The sequence below is a fragment of the Papilio xuthus genome, unplaced genomic scaffold, assembly GCF_000836235.2.
Source record: "Papilio xuthus unplaced genomic scaffold, Pxut_1.1 DF828780.1, whole genome shotgun sequence".
Classification (NCBI taxonomy): domain Eukaryota; kingdom Metazoa; phylum Arthropoda; class Insecta; order Lepidoptera; family Papilionidae; genus Papilio; species Papilio xuthus.
Window position 1 is genome coordinate 2,448,420 of NW_013529869.1, and position 19,672 is coordinate 2,468,091.

At 35.4% G+C, this 19,672-nt stretch overlaps 1 protein-coding gene across 4 annotated transcripts in view; it reads left to right on the forward strand.

The window, feature by feature from the left end:
• Positions 1 to 19,672, forward strand: part of Rbp6 (RNA-binding protein 6) — a 387,157-nt gene that overhangs the window by 253,667 nt on the left and 113,818 nt on the right. For all 4 annotated transcript variants that reach the window (XM_013326661.1, XM_013326662.1, XM_013326664.1 and 1 more), the window contains one exon: positions 5,759 to 5,851. In XM_013326661.1, the coding sequence (XP_013182115.1) occupies positions 5,759 to 5,851 (93 nt within the window). The remainder of the gene's footprint in view (positions 1 to 5,758; positions 5,852 to 19,672) is intronic.

Here is a 19,672-nt window from a genome sequence, read left to right on the forward strand (position 1 = left end):
CTCTTAGCTACCCCGCGACGGCTTACAACATTTAGATCCTTATTACGCATTCTCGACATTTGCTTAATGTATGAAAATTTGAAAGAACGAACCATGTTGATGGCACTCGAAACAAAATAATTGCTACGGTCGCGCGGTCCCGGATTCGGCCTCCGCATTCATTATTCACTTTTTATTTCGCCCTCCCCTCGGCTTATAATTTGGCTCGAAACATAAAATCAAGTTTTATTTGATTACGCGGAGCAAAAAGTAAAACTCGAAATATATCTTTTATCTTTCACTTTAAATAGGATATAAATTTTTACGTTACGAATAAGACAGACAACTTTTTCAGTTAAAAATATTTAAACATTTTCTTTTTCTTAGAATCTCCAAATTATCTGGTAATTTTTCCTACACTAGTAATTTTTGGTACCTCTCAGCATATTTTGAAACAAAGGCGTCGTAGTCAATCCTAACAATAGCCTAGGTTCTGAAGAGGCGCAGTGTTTTTGCATTTAGTAAGAAGGGGAGTAAGTGACAAGGCATCTCGACGTTTCGCTTTCATCCACTCGCTGGGTGCTATCGCACAAAAGAATCGTGCATATAGATGTGTACATATACTACTAATGTCGAACTCTTATACGGAGTAATTCCGATGTGTTTCGAATGGCTTTCGATGACAAGTGCACCAAGCCATTTCTCTTTTTAGACGGCTAAATGTACCTATTGTTTCGTGAGCGCTCGTGTAACCATTCCTGAAGTAGCATATTCACATCTGGCTAGATTTTATGTACTCGCTATAATTATTATTTTATGTACACGATGCCTATTTATTTATTCACTTTTGATTTTTCTTTTTCTTTTCAACGTGCCATACTAATTTATCATCGTAAGAGTACTGGTAATACTTTTATTTGAATTGTAAATGTTGATTCTTTTGTTTTTAGAATAATGAATAGGCCAAAAATAAAAAGAGTAGGTAATATTATACAACCCAATTCATCCATTTGTACGAGTGTTCGAAGCATCTTTAAATTTTTCATGGACTTATCAACACATCGATCAAGCGTTATTTATTCAGCTCACGATGTAATTCAGAAAAAGTTTGTTCATTTACATGCATTCCCGCTTTTTTTACTTCGTTTTTTCTCGTTTGTGTTCGCTTTATCGGGTATTGAATGAAAACGTACGGTAATTTGCTATGAATTTTTATTCACACTCTCGTCGTATACCTATAATAACGTTCTATGTACGATAGGATTAAGTAGCTCCTTCAATCATATTTCCTTTCATCTCAGACGTCTATAGAAACGCAACTGCAGCGGCGAGATAACCCGACTAGAGCGGTCTCTTATAAAATGAGTGAAGAGCTCGTCAGCGATTTACATGTCTCAATATAATAAGTCATTTTAACTTTGATATAACAATGCACGAGCGAGCCAACGCCAGTTATTCTCGGAATTATCTAGTGTACAGCGCAACAGACAGCGTGCATCAGAACGAGATAGAGATTAATACTGAGCAAGTGTTGGTGAAGCCGAGAAGCAATAATGTTTCGTTAATGTCTGCCATTTAGAATGTACGCGGTTAGTGTATTGCGTCGCCTGACGCCTCGTCGCGCGCCGCAGTCGACTAGGTACTTATTCCACGTCGCATCTTAGTCTCGGAGCGAGCTAACGGGACTGGCAACGTAAGCCCTGGTATCACCATTTGCCATCCGCGCCGTCTCTGTATTGTTACAAATTGCACAGATCTGTTGGCATGCAGCCCCTGCGAGACCTAATGACCTGTGAAGAAGATAAGGTGGTGCGACACGAGACGACGAGATCGTTCCCCTATCTTTGTAGAATATTCATTGCGCTTTCGTCGCATACGGAGCATGTTCCCGTTCTATTTTGGAAATTATTAAGCAGTGAACTAGATAAATTAACGCTTTTCTCTGGAACATGAGTTCTGTTTTCAAATATTTAAATAAAATATTAAGGGATTAGTAATTGTTTGGTAGTCGTATAATGATATTATATTGTCATTAAAGTAATTCTTAAAGCTGTCAAATAATTGCAATTAAAATACGCTTTTAATTATTTTTCTAAAAACAAATAAAACATCATATAGTGAAATAATAATGAAAAAGTAGTTACTTCAAAGAGCGTATTTGTTCGGAAAGACAAAGAACAGGCGCGTAAACCAGAGAGTGCGACCGGCGAAATGAAATGCTGTGTCAGCGTTCAGCGTCGTGGCCGACCTTTGTGTGGCTCGTGCCTCGTGCCATGTTCCTCCTAAATGATTGCCTCTGTGTAAAAATTGATTAATATTGTTCAACCCACATCGAATTTCTGTTTTTCTCACAGGACGACCATGAGACATTTAAAATTGACGTTTTTGAAATTGTTACAACTAATGACTATAAGTTCGTTATATTTATGCCAGTGTCTTGATATTGGTGTAAAATAGAATGTAAAATAGAAACATGATATTATTTGACCTGCGTTAAAAAGAATCATTGACCTATGTCAATAATTCTAACTGTAAATTTAAAAAATGGTTGTCAAATTCTAGTCAGATACATTTTTGTCATTTAAAAAAACGGAATTCGTATGTACGTTTCTGTTCATAATATTGGACAATTATTAATGCACGCGTACATTCGACATTCGAGATATTGTGTTTGGCAATTTAACTAAATTGTGAATTCAAACTGACAAAATGTAGCGCGGTTTCATTTTTCCGGCGTTGGAATTGTATCGCTTTATGTTGCGCTGGCCACGTGCAAAATGTAAAAAATTCAACGACGTCACATGTAGCTTGGCGGCGGAGTATTATGAATTGAGTTAGAGTAAGTTGCGGGCGTGTTTGTCGCGTAAAGGGACACGGCCGGCGGCCGCTGTGCGCGTACTCCGGACTCCCGCCTCGTAATTGATGTGTGTCGCTTTTTGTTGAGCTGCGGCCGTTCGCTGTTTGCTTTCTGCCGTGGTCAAGTTAGGCTAAATTAAATTGTTGTATTTTTCACAGTGAAATGGCTACGAGGAATAACAGGGCGCTGTTAACGAGTGGATGGATAATGTCGTTTATCCGCGTGATGGACGCCGCTCGTGTTTATGGTCATACGTTTTAAAATTTTTGAATCATGACCCACTATGATGCTCAATTTTATTGCCCCGAGTTTATTGCGACGTGTAATTGGTTTCGTTTTAAGTAAAATATTCTATCAATAATTTATTTATTTGCGGCTATTTTATTTTTATAATATTCATATGATATTATGATGATGTGGCACAAAGGAGTAAAAATGTAAAGCATTGAAAAGCGATGAAAACCTATGAAACTACAAGGCTTTTCTTAAATCTTTATTATAATATTTTATTTTCATAACTCATCTTATAAGTTTGAAACTATAAGTAATGTTCGTATTAGTTAATTTTATAATAGACATTCAATCAATTCGTTAAGAGCAACTGATATCATGCTCGGAAATAATTAATTCAAGCAATCGCAGCTAGTGAGTTCCAATTTAGAGCGAAGCAAAAATTGTATATGCGATGAATAATAATTTTCCCTGTGGAATGTACTGCGTTGTCCACATTTAAGGTAATTGCCAACAGTTTCGGCTGACGCGGCCGCCGGCTGACCTGACACTCGCTCCCACGAGACCACCCTTTACAATCCCATTAATGAATGCCTCTTATTAAAATTTTATTTATTTTCCCCATATTGTTAGCTGTAATAAAATTCATTAACGAGCCGGAATGATTTATGTTTAACTGACTCGACTGTTTATTATTAATTACGTTTAAAACATTTTTGCTGAACGAGCAATTGAGGATCCGTTGCAATTTTATGTTTAAAGTTTAAAGAAACTAGGAGCTCGCTTAATTGGTGAGTTTTAATGAGGTGTAACGTACAAAGTTTAAGAGCTGAATGACACCTCGATTTAAAAAGACGTGACAGAGGGAGCGGAGCTGGGCAATGTTGGCGTGCTCAAGATCCGCGGGGCAAGGTAGGCTCGAGTGAGGGGAGGCGGGCCACTTGGGCACGTAGCGGCCCCTCTTACCCGCCATGCTCCTTATTCATCATTTACGTATATTTTGAGTGTGATTTCGTTTGGTATCATCGCTGTACTTCGGACCCACTTACTCACTTATATTACTTACATTAGACTTACGAATCTTGGTTTATTCAATTTTCGCCGAAGATATTATCTTTTACCACTCATAGAAATGGGGTTTGCTCGCTATAATGTAATTATATCTTCTCGAGTCTATCCACTGATCGAAAAGTTTCAATTCCAATTGAAAATACAATGAAATGACAAAATAATGTATATAAACTGATGATAACATTGTAAATATCATAATTTTTAGGACAAAATAATACACATCAAATAATTATCTATAGTATTGTCCGAATAGACAACTAAATTCAATTAAATATTTAAGCAGATACAGGATGTTCAATGTTGCCGTGGATTATAGATAAAAACAATATATATTTATTTACATGGATTACAGGAAGATAATAATTCCATAATATAAATAGATATTTGAATTTTAAAGATCTTTATACTAAGAGACAAAGATTAGATGTGTACCCTTTTCTTACATTTATCTCCGCATCGCATCCGCTGAGTTGTATTTGCTAATTACTATTTAGATCTTCGTCTGCGTCGCTAAAGGGAAATCCCCCAACATCGACGGCCATTGTTAACTTGGCGTATGTTTTTTTGTGTCGTTATTACGTCGCATAAATATTCAAGAAGAAACGCAGAGCCTTTGAGATTAGATATGCGGCAGTATTGACTTTGTTATGAAATTGTCTTCAAACAGCTTGACTTGAATTGTTAAGTTACTTTCAATTTTAATTGAATTATAATTTTATATTTTCCTTTTTCACATTACGTATACTTTTTTTTTACGTTTTATAAGCTAGCGCTTGACCAGGATCCCACATGGTGAAGTGGAGATTTCACATTATTTTATTGTATTTTGGGGGATAAAAAAAGACAACGTTTATAAATTAAATTAAATTTCTTATGATTTATATATGATGAAATACATAATCAGGAATATTTATATAATGCAATAATATATAGTGGTAGTTACCTTTAGAATAATTGCTTAGGTAATATGCTTTCTGTGAAAGATATCCGTCGGTAACCTCTGTGTGGGAGGACGGTGGCATGCATAATGTATTAACGGTAATTATTCTTACATTTCGACTGCTCTTCGTTGCCTTCTATTGTAATAATTTTTGCGTTAGAAGCTATTAGGTAAAATGTTTATTTAATTATTTGTAATATTTTTTCTTTTAACGTTAAAGATTTTTCTAAAAACCTAAGATTTATTACAGTTTTATCTAAAAGGAAATAGAAACGGGTATCAACTTCTACGTGAAATTGTTTTGAAAGAATAATATCGAAAGTCGATTCGACGAGCGATTGTATAGTACGATAAACTTATCTGGTCTTATGGGAAAGAGTGACATGAAAGTGCTAGCACATTAGTGCGACTTTTCAATTAAAAAATCCTAAGTTTTACTGCAATTGTCTTCTCATGTTTTGTACGCAACATGTTTAATTTGTTACATATGTTTTCTAAGTAACTAAAACAGGGTTAAAAGTACCACCAACGGGCCAGATAAGTTTGTAAGACTATTTTGACTTCATTTTTGTCAAAGACATTTTGTCAGTGCCTTAATACAGTTTACTACTGATAAGTTATTATATCTGTGTAACATCAACTTCAAGGTCAAATTTAATAATATGATTTTTTTTTCACAGATGGTGACCAGGACAAAGAAAATTTTTGTGGGAGGGCTCTCAGCACCCACAACGCTTGAAGATGTAAAGAATTACTTCGAACAGTTTGGACCGGTAAGTAATCTATTTGTTTATACTAAGATACAAAGCATCATCACGATACAATATAATTTATTTTTTTACAACAGTCCTCTTATTTTTTGTGGTGTGGTCAACCTAAGTTTATACAACAATGTCGAAAAAAATTGTAGGATCGTTCCAAAAGGTCTCCATAAAACTGACCATAAATATAAATGTTACCGTGATAAAAACATGCTGTCACTTAATAGCTGGCAGCGAATAAAAAAAATTAAGCTAAAAATTCCACAAATTAAAATAATACGAATTAGTAACGTTAAGAGAGCCTGACGCGAGCTACGCACGAATGTACAATAAAAGTTACATTTAACATCGCATGTTGAACATTGCCATTTTGCGTCTAAGTTATATGACGTCATACGTCATTATCGAATGCGGTAAGCCGTACCAACATGCTCCACGCAACATATCAGCGCTGCGAATGTAAATTCCACCAACTTCGCCCCGAAATTTAATTTACAATAAACTTTTTGGAAAATATACGAGCACCCTGTATTTATGCTGTCATATCTCGTTTGATTACGCGCGTTCTGCATTTGAAAATCTAATCAAAATGTTTTACTTAGAAAACCTTTTAGTTATTGACTTAGAAGCCTTTGACTTATGACTGAGTCAAAATAATGATTTATTAATGTTTTAGTTACTCTATTACTAAACAAACAGGCTAGATTTTAATTTATTTTGATAAATGAATAGAGAACAGATAGGATAGCTTAGAAATAATAATTGTTATGTCTAATTGTTTTTGTATTTCGTATCAGAAGAGTCTGCATCAGTTGTAATAAATCTCATCTCTAACTACAATTTAGAAATTGTAAGAGAAACAAGAGGAAAGCGAACTAATTACAAAATAATTGTAGGTTGAAGTAGAACATGAATCACATTTTATTAATACCTAGAACTGAAATAAAGCATTTGGTGCACCAGATGATTAATTAGAAAACAATTCCACCAGCGAGGAGCGATATTGATTCGTTTTAGTATCAATTCATCGTCTTTTCCTTGAGGCAAATTTAATGAGAATGTGCCTTTCTTCGTTAGAATAAGGTTCAATTTAGTTCGACAAAACGTCGATGCCTGTAAGTCTGAGATAACTCCGGTCTTTGTCTGGCGGTCGCGACTCAGCACAGGTGTCTATCTACAAAAGTTTCGCAGTAATTAGCTTGGCATCTAGAGTGGATGCGGACTAAGAAAGTTTTGAGGATTCACCATCGGCTACATTGTGCCGTGCCGGCCGGGGAGCCATTGTGGCGCTCAAAGTAATCGGCAGAAGCCAGCCGGCCGCGACGATCAAAACCTTCATTACCTATTATGAGAGTTTAGAATAAAGCCAAGGAGTTTTTCGGAGTGAATGTGATTGATGCCGAGCGAAGGAAATATCCCGGGAGAGATAAAAGGAATTTAATGAAGAGTCTTTAAGAATAATGATTAAGGGAATGGTTATTCCTTTTGGTCGGCGGCCTAATGATGGCTCCTTTTGAATTCCTTTTTATGTCTAAGTAATACTGTGTAAGCGTAACTAATTAAATACATAAATATTGTGCTTATCGCATGGATTACTATAAGTTAAATGAAGCAATTCATGATATTAAATATTAAACGTACATAACCAATATGTAATGGGCTGATTACCGATAAAGTTTATTTTAATAATGGTTCGCTATAGTCAAATTCTGTTTAGAAACATCAAATATATAGAATAATAATAATATAAACGGAACATACATTTAAATGAGAATGCTGACTAAGGGAACGTGTGTGACATGAAACCAGTTCAAACGTGTAACATCACATAAGAAGCCTGAAACGTAATTCGAACGGAGATAAATAAATTAATAGTATTATTACATCCAAGAACGCTCACCGAGAATTCTGATTACAAATTAATTCAATAACATTCAAGCCGTGCACTGTGCTCCCGGCTCGGCGTCATTTCGTAAGGGTGTCACATTTTGAGCGGGTTTAATTAACAATCTAGTCGCTTTTGTTGATGCCTTCATTAGTCTATTTGTAGATAAATGTTACGCGACCTCCTCCTCGACCGCTGTGTGCGTTTTCGTCGACCTACGAGTAGCTAAAGCTTAATGTTTTGAACCTTTTGTAAGGTGGATACAATTTATTTCAGTGAAGTTTACCCAATTTAGTTAGCTTTGTTAAAATTATTGTTTAGTGGCGATGACTTTCTGTATTTCGACTTTCCATTGCTGTAAAATAGATGTCATTAATTACCAGAAATTGCCTCCGTAAAATCGAAAAAACTTCATCAATAAGCAAAGGCTTAACGTTAGAATAATAAGCACTAAAGTTTGGGGTATATGGTTTGTGTGCTTTGGGCAGCACACTGTCAGCACTCTCGATCTCGGTGAGGACGTGCGTGCGGCGTGACGGCGACCGTCGATACCGCCCGCTCCCTACGTGCGAGCTTTCCGAATGCAAACTGTCTCTGAATATCAAATGAGCCACTTAAATACCGAACACAATGACTACGCCAACCTGAAGCAAAGGCAGCGGGGACGCGTGCACGCAACGCCGCCGTAAATGAAAGCCCTTCGGGTCGGGGGCGAAGGGTGGGCGAGGTTGGCCCCGGTAACGATTTCCTTCAGATAATGGAGAGTTTTCTGATGAAAGCTGTTCGACGGTGCCCTTTCAAGGATTTAGGAAACGTCGGATTTATGGCCCCAACGGTCGTCGCAAATTTTGTTCGTCACGATATAACCGTATCTAAAGAACGTTACACGAACCCACACGTGACACTATTGTAAACTATTTCGATTAAAAGAAAAATTTGATATTGTTATAATATTCCTTGCAGAATTTTTCCAACGTATTTCGGGAAACTTTTATAAGGCATGTTGGAGAAGTTTTTCAACAAAGCAATACTTGGAGTTCATAAAATAAACAAATACCTACTTTGCGTGATAAAACTTTACGTACTTCATTAATTGAAATGTCAAAAATAAAAATATCAGTGCCATAATGTAATTGAAAATTTTAGACATACTAAAGTTCCTAAGCTACTTACGGTCCGTGATACATTACAAACTACCCGAAGCTTTATACTCGTAAGGCCTCATTTTAATCATTTAGGCCAAAGACAGATGAAGTATTATGTAAAATTAATATGTAAATCATACTCAAATTCATTTGGAAGCCGAATGCCGCCTGTTGGAATCAAGATGTCGACTTAAAAATTAATTAGCCGAACGACCGACGTAATCTGTAAAGCCTAAGTCGATTTACGTGAATGTTCCCTTTTATTGTTGACTTTAGCGTTTTGGGACAAGGTATCGTTTCCAACTGTGGATCACTTACGCCGTTTTTCCGACTGCATACGACGACGCCGGGCCCTCTGACGGGAAGCATACTTCGCCTTTCGAATTTTGCCGCGAGTTGCTTATATTTTTTTAATTCTATTTTCTCATGAAAATGTATGTAGTCTTTATCTGTCTATCTTGGTACGCTAAAACGATCTTATATTTAATGTTAAGCGGACAGCTTTATTCAAGAGAATTTCGCTTGGAATGTTTAAGTGAAAACATCTTCCTCGTGGAAATTATTTTTGGTTTATAAAGGAGACAGAAATAAATGAATTATTTTTGACAGTGAAAGATATTTTATGATTTCCAACAAATCATGTTTTACATCTTAATATACATACTTTTTCCTCCTTTAGTATTAATAGTGTTAGGAAATCGATTTAAAGTGTTAATAGTTAATTACCTTTCACTCTTATAATTTAACTCGTGTTGGAAGACATTTTCGTTATTTCATTGTATAAAATTTACGAAGCGTTTCATCATATCTGTGCATGTAACTTGATAGAAGACAGCTTGCCGTCTAACGGCAAAGTTTCCTAACCAATATAAAGTTAGTAAGGGAGCGTTCGCTAAGCGTCTCACGCACTAGAGGGTGTCTTTGAGAAGTTCCGTTGCATGCTTGATTCGCTATTGTTTTAGCTGTCGACCGAGCCCAAACTCTGACCATTATAGCTTCGCCGATATATAGAAAGACGTGTACATTGCTCGGCAACTTGCTCTACTATTTGCTCGATAACTGGAGATTACTGCATAATTGGTATTTATTTGCACCTATGATATTAATTTATTAAATTAATATGTTATGAGACTTGTTAAAAAGAGAAGCATTTACTTTTTCTAATAATAAATACAATACGTACAAGGTCTAATGATCATTAAATCATCAAGTCCGGTCAGTGAGTCTGGCTGATTATCCAGTCCCGTCGTTAACAAAACATCGTTAACTGTCAGCTGCACTAGAGCTGTGACTGAGGCGGGTCCGGAATTCAGCCTCGCCGGCCGTTGGGTACGATATCATCGGGCGCCGTATATCAATCAGTTGTTACAACGCTCCACGGTTGTCGTTTATCTTCGGTCGCTCTCGGATCTGTCTGTCCAGATTCGTGCATTGTTCCGGCATTAGCAAGGGCTGGAACGGTGGATGTCTGAAATGCCAGTGCGGTAGCGGCGTAGTTGCGACGGCACATCGAGAGCTCGATAGCGTTTCCAATTTCCCGACATAAATTGCTCTAATTTGGTTATGCGCTGACGGCTGATCGAAGTCCGACCCGTCGGCTGACGTTCAGGTTGTAGCTAGTAATATTTTACTGTTTAATATTCATTTACTCGTAATATATTTGCAATAAATCTCTATTAATAAGTTTCAAAACATATAAATACAAAATGATTGTAAATTTTATTACCATATTAAAAATACTAGTAACTTGAACAGTTTGAATTATTTACATTAAAAATTAGGGCAATCGAAAAGTGCCCTATACAATGTTTTCAGTTTTGTGGTATATTTATTAAGCAACTATAATTCTTTCAAATTTGTACATTAGCACAGTAATTTTAATTTATTTATAGATGTGTTATCTGTCGGAAATAGAATTGTATTTCTCAGGCAATCTGTTATAAAAACAAAAATCCAATAAGATAGGTTTTCATGATATCTATAATATTAAAATATACAATTTTTTAAATGTATTTTACAAATTATGACAGGGTATAAAGCTTCAAAAGTTCTCATGAAGCACCGGTTTTTGCTGGTTTAAAATTTCTATACGGCTAATTTAATATAAAATTACAAGAGGGAATTTTTTTAATCGTGACTTTTATTATTTGCATTGAATCGTAGCGAGCACTCGTAGAGTACCAATATATTAGACTAATGGCTAACTAATTACACTCTCGAACTGTTTTCAGTACCACATAATTACTCCTCAAGGAGCTTTGGAAATTTTCAGTCGCTACAACGTTCTCTCTTAATAAATATATAAAAACCTTTAGAAACGTATATGAGTTCAACGAAGTGAAATTTAAAAATATATAAATGTTGATCTAAAAGTACATTTTTATGGAACACTAGGCCACTCTCAAAGCGACAAATATAAACAAAAAAAAATTACAAAATATGTTTCCTTTGTAGAAACAATTCAGCGGACAATGAATTGAGACGCGGACTGCGTGGACGGAAACAAATTTGTGCCCTATCGTTGTCACAGGACGGTTTATATTTCCACGAATAAAATAAAATCGGAATGCGGTGGAACAATGATGTAATAGTTTTCTCTGCGAGAGGGAAGGTGAGGGAGGTACGAGGGAGCTTCGGATAAACGTACCCCCCGGGCGAACGATTTGTATTAGCCGTCTAGTACTGTGCTCGTAATTGTCGACGCTCCGGGCTACGTCGCGATGCGTCGTGCACTTAAACACATAAGAGAGGATCCGAAAAAAGTAATAAGAGAATCTTTCAATCGATAGCCAGTTTAAATGTTTTTCATTTCTAATACAATTTTACTTGTGAAATATTCATTGTTACATAACACAACGTACCGAATTTCAATAAATTCCGTCGCCAGACGTGATTCTACTTTATTGTATCGACCGTATTGATCTGTGCGTAGTAAGTCAGTATACTAAAATAGTCAGTTGATAGTCTGTAAAAACGTGTTCGCGCTCCGACTACCAAATCCTGTTACAATGCTGGGTTCGATGGAACGATATAAGCCGATTATTTATATGAAAAATAGGAAATCACGATAAATCTCTATAGAGAAAAAACAGAGAGCGTACAATATATTTTTGTTTTACGCATTTAAAGGGGATTACTGATATCTTTCGCCCTATTGATACGTCGAGTTATGTATTACTAAAAAAATATCCGAATGTGTACTTAGTACGTTTCATTTATCTCCATCTTTCAATTTTACGAGAGGATTGCCTTTGAAATGAGAAAATCAACGTAGACATTTGAATCAGCTCACAACATTGAAGCTCGAGACTCCTTATTCAAAGCTCCTTCAAAATCGAATAAGGTTCATTTTACGCGTGTGTAAATACACCGCCGTGTAGACTTCCCCGCACGGACTCTACTCTATAAGCTCGTAAAGCTGATTTGAGGCGAGCTAATTAATCTCCTTAATATTTCTGCATTAACGTGTTAATTAGAATACTTTTTCTTTTGACTGTCATTTTTATCGCAATTCTGCATGTCTCCATTATTGAATTATGTAAATTTTCGAAATTAAAATTGATGTAGAAGCCTTTATGTGTTATATGATACAAAATACGGATGAAAAACAAATACTTACTTTCTTATATGTACTTGAAAAGCCATACTTAGTCACAATAAACTTTAAGGTTAGGTTGTGATGTTAAAATATTATTTAATTAAAAAAACCTGGACCGAACCCCGCGAAGGTACCTTCATTTTTTGTTGGCAATTAAGTATGATAATTTTCCTTTTTCTTAACAAATTCGTGGTAATATAATTAACTGATATTTTATATCTTCCATTGGATTTCGGAATAGAATTATGCGTTATAGGCCACAAGATATATTGTACGTGATTTAATTATTAATGCTTTATGCATGGTCCCTCTGAGGACAATCATATAACATACAAGTTAACGCGAGAACATGAGTACTTTACGCATATAGATCTCCTGTAAATAGAATTTTGCCATTAATATCCACGTATTGTCGCACCTAGTTTTCAATATCTTCTTCTTCTTCGTATTCTTCATTACTGAAGGCCGTGCTTGTCCTGGTACGCTTCAACGGCCGTGTCGACCAGCTGCCTCCACGCCGTCCTGTCTTCGGCTTGTCTCAGGGCAGTCGTGATATCAATATCATGTATATGTTATCTAAATCCGCATTACAAGATTAAATTAAAGTATTGTGAAATCATTCTAGAAATTGACTTTTGATTTTAATCGCGGTTAGTACTATCTACGCATTACCCACTAGCGTATATATTTAAAATAACAATAGGATCGAGCGCGCGCAGGCGGTGACAATTCAAACTGTCAAATAATTCAAGGTGCGGCGCAACGTATCTCACAATCAGCTAGATCTACCGCCGCCGCATCGAGCGCGACTCTATACCTCTTTTTTCCACAGCCATTTGGTTTCTCGTTTCACCTTATAAATATAAGAGTTCCGCATCTCCGCTCGAATTCCCAAGATGAAAAGGTATTTTTCACCCACGAAGTCTGTTGAGCTAAAGCACCTCGCGAAAGCTAAACTGTATTCACTGCAAAGCTTTCCGGTATCAATGCATGAGTTATTACAACATAAATATTTATTTACCGCAACAGAAGCGTCTTGGAACAGAACTATGTTAGCGCTAGGATATATAATTAACCATTCGTAAGTATATTTGTAAGTAGCGTTAGCAAATTATTAACTGTACGATAAAAGAGAGATGATACAATTTAAGTTGCCTTAACTTTTAGATTATTTATTGATAAGCTAATACTCAAATACTTTTGGCATTTAATTAGTTCTAAAGTAAGATAATTAGCGCTGCGTTTAGCTATTAACACTTGCTTGTTTTCTTAAATACTTTAAAGAATTTCAAGTATTAACGGTAACAAAATATTTTCTATTTATATTTTTAAGTGTAGGCGTGTAATTTTAGACGCGAAAAAAAAAACAAAAGTAAGCAAGAGGAATGTAATAAAGTAGCTCGAAGTCGCGTTTTAGGCGTGAGAGAGAATTTAAGTCCTTTTTAAGTAAAAGTTTATCTCGCTATACAAAGTATTCAAAGCGAGTAAGCAATAAAAATTCTAAGAGGGTGTAAGACTCGGCGCTTGACGAAAAAACCATGATGAAGCAAGATGATGAGAGATCTACGCCGTGCTGACTGACAAATTGTTCAGCTTTTTCTTGCTAAAAAAAATTCTTTTCCTTGAATTCAATTACAGTGTTTTAGAATTCGACTTCTTTATTCCAATCTCGGTATCGATTATTCAAATTAAACCTCTTCGATAAGATTTATTTAAATATTTGAGATTGAAATAATTTATACAAAGACCATCTAACGCTAATCAAGTCAGACGTCATCATCAACCTGCCCTTATCCCTATCGATGGTCGGCACAGTATGTACTACTCCTCTATTCATCTCTATCAACCGTCATATCCGAATCTACCCCCTTCCTACGCATATCCTCTTCCACACAGTCTTGCCATACTTTTTTTGGTCTTCCTCTACCTTTGTAGCCATCCACATTCAATCTCATTACTTTTTTACTTATAATCAAGTCAGACATAATCTATATAATTACTATTGTTAGTGATGTGACGAACATTTATCGAAACCAATTATTTTTTTCTCTTGAGTATTAAAATATTTCGCAGTAAAAATACTTGTTTCGACTATCTGACAGGCGAAAATACAACCGGAAAAATATGACTACATAGAAACAACCCTCTAGAATATAAATTTCTATTTTCTTCATGTACACTTATAAAAATAAACACGCATCCGCATCGGATATCTCCCTAAACAGCGAGTAATACCGAACAGTCTAACTCGATACACACCATGATAAAGGTTCAATTGTATGCAGTAAATAAAATATGACTTGGCCATATTTCCACATTCGTTTCTTTTCGTTTTATGTCCTCTTTTTTTGGGCCTCCTTGGAAAACCGTTCATACAAAATAACTTTCGATATTGCCTAACTTTATTAGCATCGGGCACGTGTTTTTTTATATAACTTTCACTACTGTTACATTTCGTAAAATGAATACTATTTCACATTACCATTGTTTGATTTACTTATCTTGATTTTTCCGTATTTTATTTATTTTTTGCTCAAATAAAATTCGTGTTCGATTTAAATTAATCGTAAAAAATTTATACTAATACAATAGAGATTTCTAATTATTATACGTGTTACTTTGTCTTCACTTATTAATTCTTGCTTACAATCTATAATTTGGACTGCGTAACCTCAAATGAGGTCGAATTGAGCTTACGACGCAAATAAATAGGTTCTTCGAAAGCTATCGTGGAAACGAATTAGAATAATGCGCTGCGATTTGGCGTTCCAACAAACGAGAACGTGGAACGGCCCTCAGTGGATTATTCGGGTGTTCGTTGGGGCTCGCCCGAATTTGGATATAAATGGAGGTGTCCTGACTGTTATGGCGACCTCTGCGATTGAACGAAAGTCCTTCCAATGTTCTACGAAACTTGTGTTGTCAGAATTTTGTACCAGTAAATATAATGAAAGTAGAATTTATAATATTCACATTTAGCGGAAAATCTAATGATTTTAATGAAAATTTAAACTCAGTGCACTTTAATTTTCAGATCAGTAAATAGTTGAATATTCAAGTACGCAAACCTTTTGACTGCAATCTATTAAGAAAGAAATATTATTCTATTTGTAGTTACACGTTTTATTTATATTTACATAATACAAATTTCGAATGCTATTACAAAAGGTTTCCACTCGTTTCGGTACCCTTTACTTGATAAAACAGTGTTAATAATGTAAAACGGCTGAAACGAGAAATTCATTATTAATGCTGATGTGTCGTTTTTCGCACAAAAAAAAACAAGTGCGGTCGCGTCTCTCGGATCAAATGGCGCCGACCTGTCCCCTCAATGCTAATGCTGGAGATTAATGGAATTACCTACGAGACCGGAGCCCTGCTACGGAATACTTTCATAATTATACTTACAATAAATACCTTTGATGCTTATCTTATATCAAATTAGTTTATTGTTTTCTGGCTTCTTTGAAAACATTTATAATCGCGCCATCTATTTTATTAAAAATGAAACATTTTATACCAGTGATGTGTTAAAATATCGATACTTTCTGATGAAAAAATATTATGATAAGTTTTTTAAAATGCCTTGAAACATCTATTAAGTCAATGTAACATATAAAAGAAAAAAAACAGGCAATATTATGCTGTAGTGAGGTAAATTATCCCATCAAGACTGGAGTTAGCTCATTTTAGAGTTATTGGATGCCCGAGAGACGTTATAGTGAGCGCAACATGTGTTTCATATCATCTCATCTCTGCTGTACTCGTATTCTGTAACAGCGAACGTGTAGCAGCAAGCAGATTGAACACGGAGATAGCGAACGCTGGAGGATTTAATATAGTGAAACGAATACGGAATAGAAAAGGTGCACAACTGTGTTACGAAAGACAAAAAGTAATATGAATTTATTTAAATGTATACAAATTTACTTAAAGATTTTTTTTTAACTTACGTTGAAAATAAATGAAAATAAAACAATGATATTGAAAATATATCAATGTCTATATCCTTAAAACCATAAATAAATGTTATTTTAATATGAAATTAAATGTTGCTGTACCAGTTTGTTAAGAAAAGCGTAATTAAAAAGTTCCTTTTTGCGTACATAGAAACCTTGGAAAGTTACAATTCTTTGTGAAAGGAACTAGGGAACTATTTTGGTTTCTTAAAGGGACTGAGTTCCATTATCGTTTCTCTCGCTTGAGTAACTCAGTTAATGAGCGTGTACAGTATGGACTTATCCATGGCAGTATTATATTACGTTTTCATATATCATGCGCAACTGGCTTTTGTCTTTTTTTGTCAAGTTTCTTCACATCGTTGTCTTCAATGATGTAAATTATTATTTTTTTTTAATGAAAAAATATTAGCAGATTTTTTTGTAAATTTACTAATATTTCTTTAACAATTTCAACATTCCAACTAAGCTCTAGGCTAGACAATAGTCGAATGGCGGGATTCGAACCCCCGGCCTCGAATTACGATGAGATTTTGGTGTAATTTAATCGCCTTTCACAAATCTTGTCGATAACGATACGATGGCGCTTGTCACAAATATTCGTGTAAAGCAATACTCTCAGAAACGTACGCAAATCTATTATAAAAGCACTAAAATAGAATTAAGTGGAAACACTTAAAATTAATAAAAATCTACTTTCGCAAAGTCGCTGAAGCAATAAAATTTACTTAACTGCTTTTAAGTTCAATAAAATTACATCATATATCTTTGTGAAAAAGTCCTTTATAATTTCGCAGGCTAATTGACGTAGCGCAATAAATATTTGCCGTCGGATCGCCCGTATCGCTCTGAATGTAGATAGAGCAAACAAGATTCCGTACTGCATGCCAATAAGACCTTTACGGAATCCAAGGGATACAAAGCAACTAAATTTAATACGATATTTAAAAGCTTCCAATAAATTGTTATTGAATTATAACGTCGTGCTACGATAAAATATTCTTTCACGTAGTGTTGAGTAAATCTCAATATTATTTTAAAATACTAAAACAAGGGAAAAAGTGTATCAATGTCAGGACATTCAATAAACAAGAAGTGTTCATTCAATAAGCTTTGTGTGAAGTTGAAAAATCGAAGTCAGTACAAAATTTATGGTACACAATAGGAATAAAATAATTACTTGGCTTTGTTGCACGAGGCCCTCGTGTCGTCGTCGTAAAAACTACGACACTTAGTGCTATCAAAGGCGTACTAATAAAAGCAAACAATAACAAAGCGAAATACAATAGTAAGGCTGTAACATTGTTATACTGTACTATGTTTCAACCAATGCTTGCCTCTCGTTTTATTCATCCCAATATTGTGCTCACGTCATTATATTATGTTTTGTCCGAAATATAGTTAGGGGTAAAATAAAATAATCTTTTCTAAATTACCTACTTTCATAAAATTTTAAGATTGCCAATAGCTTTTGACTATTTAAAAAAAATGAAGTGCCTAATTTTAGATTTCAAAAATGTATTTGGCTCCTATTTATTTAACCAGTTCCCACGGACTAAGTAAGATAATTTATATTCTAAATCAAGATTAAATCAGGGTCAGTTGATCTTTGCTTCAAAATCTTAACTACCAAAGTCTTAGAAACAGCGAAACAATGTCGTACAAGTACTTACCGTCGCCCTCTGTCACCCGTAATTAGTTTTTTCCTTGCGAGTAATCGCTGTTGGTAGGTCCCAACATGCAACGTTGTAGCCCCTTAATGAAAATGCTCTTAAGTACTCGTGTTTAATGTTTATTTACTTCCACTTTATTTTTTACCTCCTTCATTGTCATGGCTCTTGTAAATGCAGACGCGACGTTTGCTATTCGGTCTGTTGTATAAATTTGATACCAATTATAATAAAATGTAACGTATTTTTTATTTTTATTTAATTCTTTGGAAACAATAATAGAATTATTCAATTTAATGTCCATAGAATACAATGATAATGTAGAGAATAGATTTGTCAAATTATTGCAAAAAGTATTTTTTTTTTCAGCAAAAAATACTTATCATTTTAATGATACTCTTCATTTATGAGATCTCCACGTTTATATGCAGTGAAGAGCTCACTTGATACATTTTTATGTAGTAAATACAGATGTCGGCACCTCTTAGTCAAACTGTCGTCGTCTACGTGATGCGGTGAGTGGCAAAAAATGAGAGGCCATTTTAACTTGCGCCGCAAAATAAGCAAATTTTTGCCTTTGCCACTGTTATAATACCAGAAAGAAGAGGCCTTTTAGCTTTTACATGGTCTTTTTTTACAAAAATGATTTTTTTACATGAGATAAGTCTTAATGCAAGACAAAAAGCCTTTAAATTTTTATATTATACTATAGAATATTTTACAGTATTATCATATTTGGAAGATACAAATGTATATAATTTTATCGTTATTGTATTAATTGGAGATGGTCTTCAATTACTAAAGTAATACATTCATCACCTGCTCACAACAAATAACAGCAGACTGGCTAAAGCACATCCGCCCTTGCGTTAGATACGAGAAGAGGATTTATACGACGTTTTTATAGTTTCTCATGGGCATTACTTGTTTTAATTCCACTTAAGAACGTTCGAACATTTTCCATCGGCAAAGCCTAGAACCCCTATTCTGCCGCTGGCCTAATGTCGCGAGGCGACGAAATTTATCGCGTCGCTTGTAATACACCCCCCTTGCCCTTTGCCCCACACTCTCCGCCACCCAACACGTCACCAGCGTTGCCCCGTCACCCGTCACCCAACACACTTATAACGTTTTCTAATGAAATTGTCCACAAACTCCCGCTCGCCGCAACCCCCGGGCCGTCGACGCCGCCGGATGAACCGAAAAAAAGTACAGCTCGCCTTACTAATGGCTTCATTTATCACAGTCACTAACAGTGATACACCGCAACGACGTTTTATATTTAATTTGGCCCTCTGCGGAATAAATTTCTGCCCTATCGAGCCTATAATAATAAAGGACAAGCGGTAACTCTTGAGTTATACGAACGGGTCGATGCACGGACGGCGGGCTTTTCGGATTAATTTGTTGGTGACTAAGTGATAAGTTAGCGCTACGCTCCCGTGGATCGAGACTTACGACTTGTACGTACGAAGGGAGGGCAAAGAGGACGACTTTTTAGTACTTTTATGTTTTGCTACTCGGATATCCTTTGCGGTATATAGTCGTCGGAAACATCAAAATTATTTTATATCAA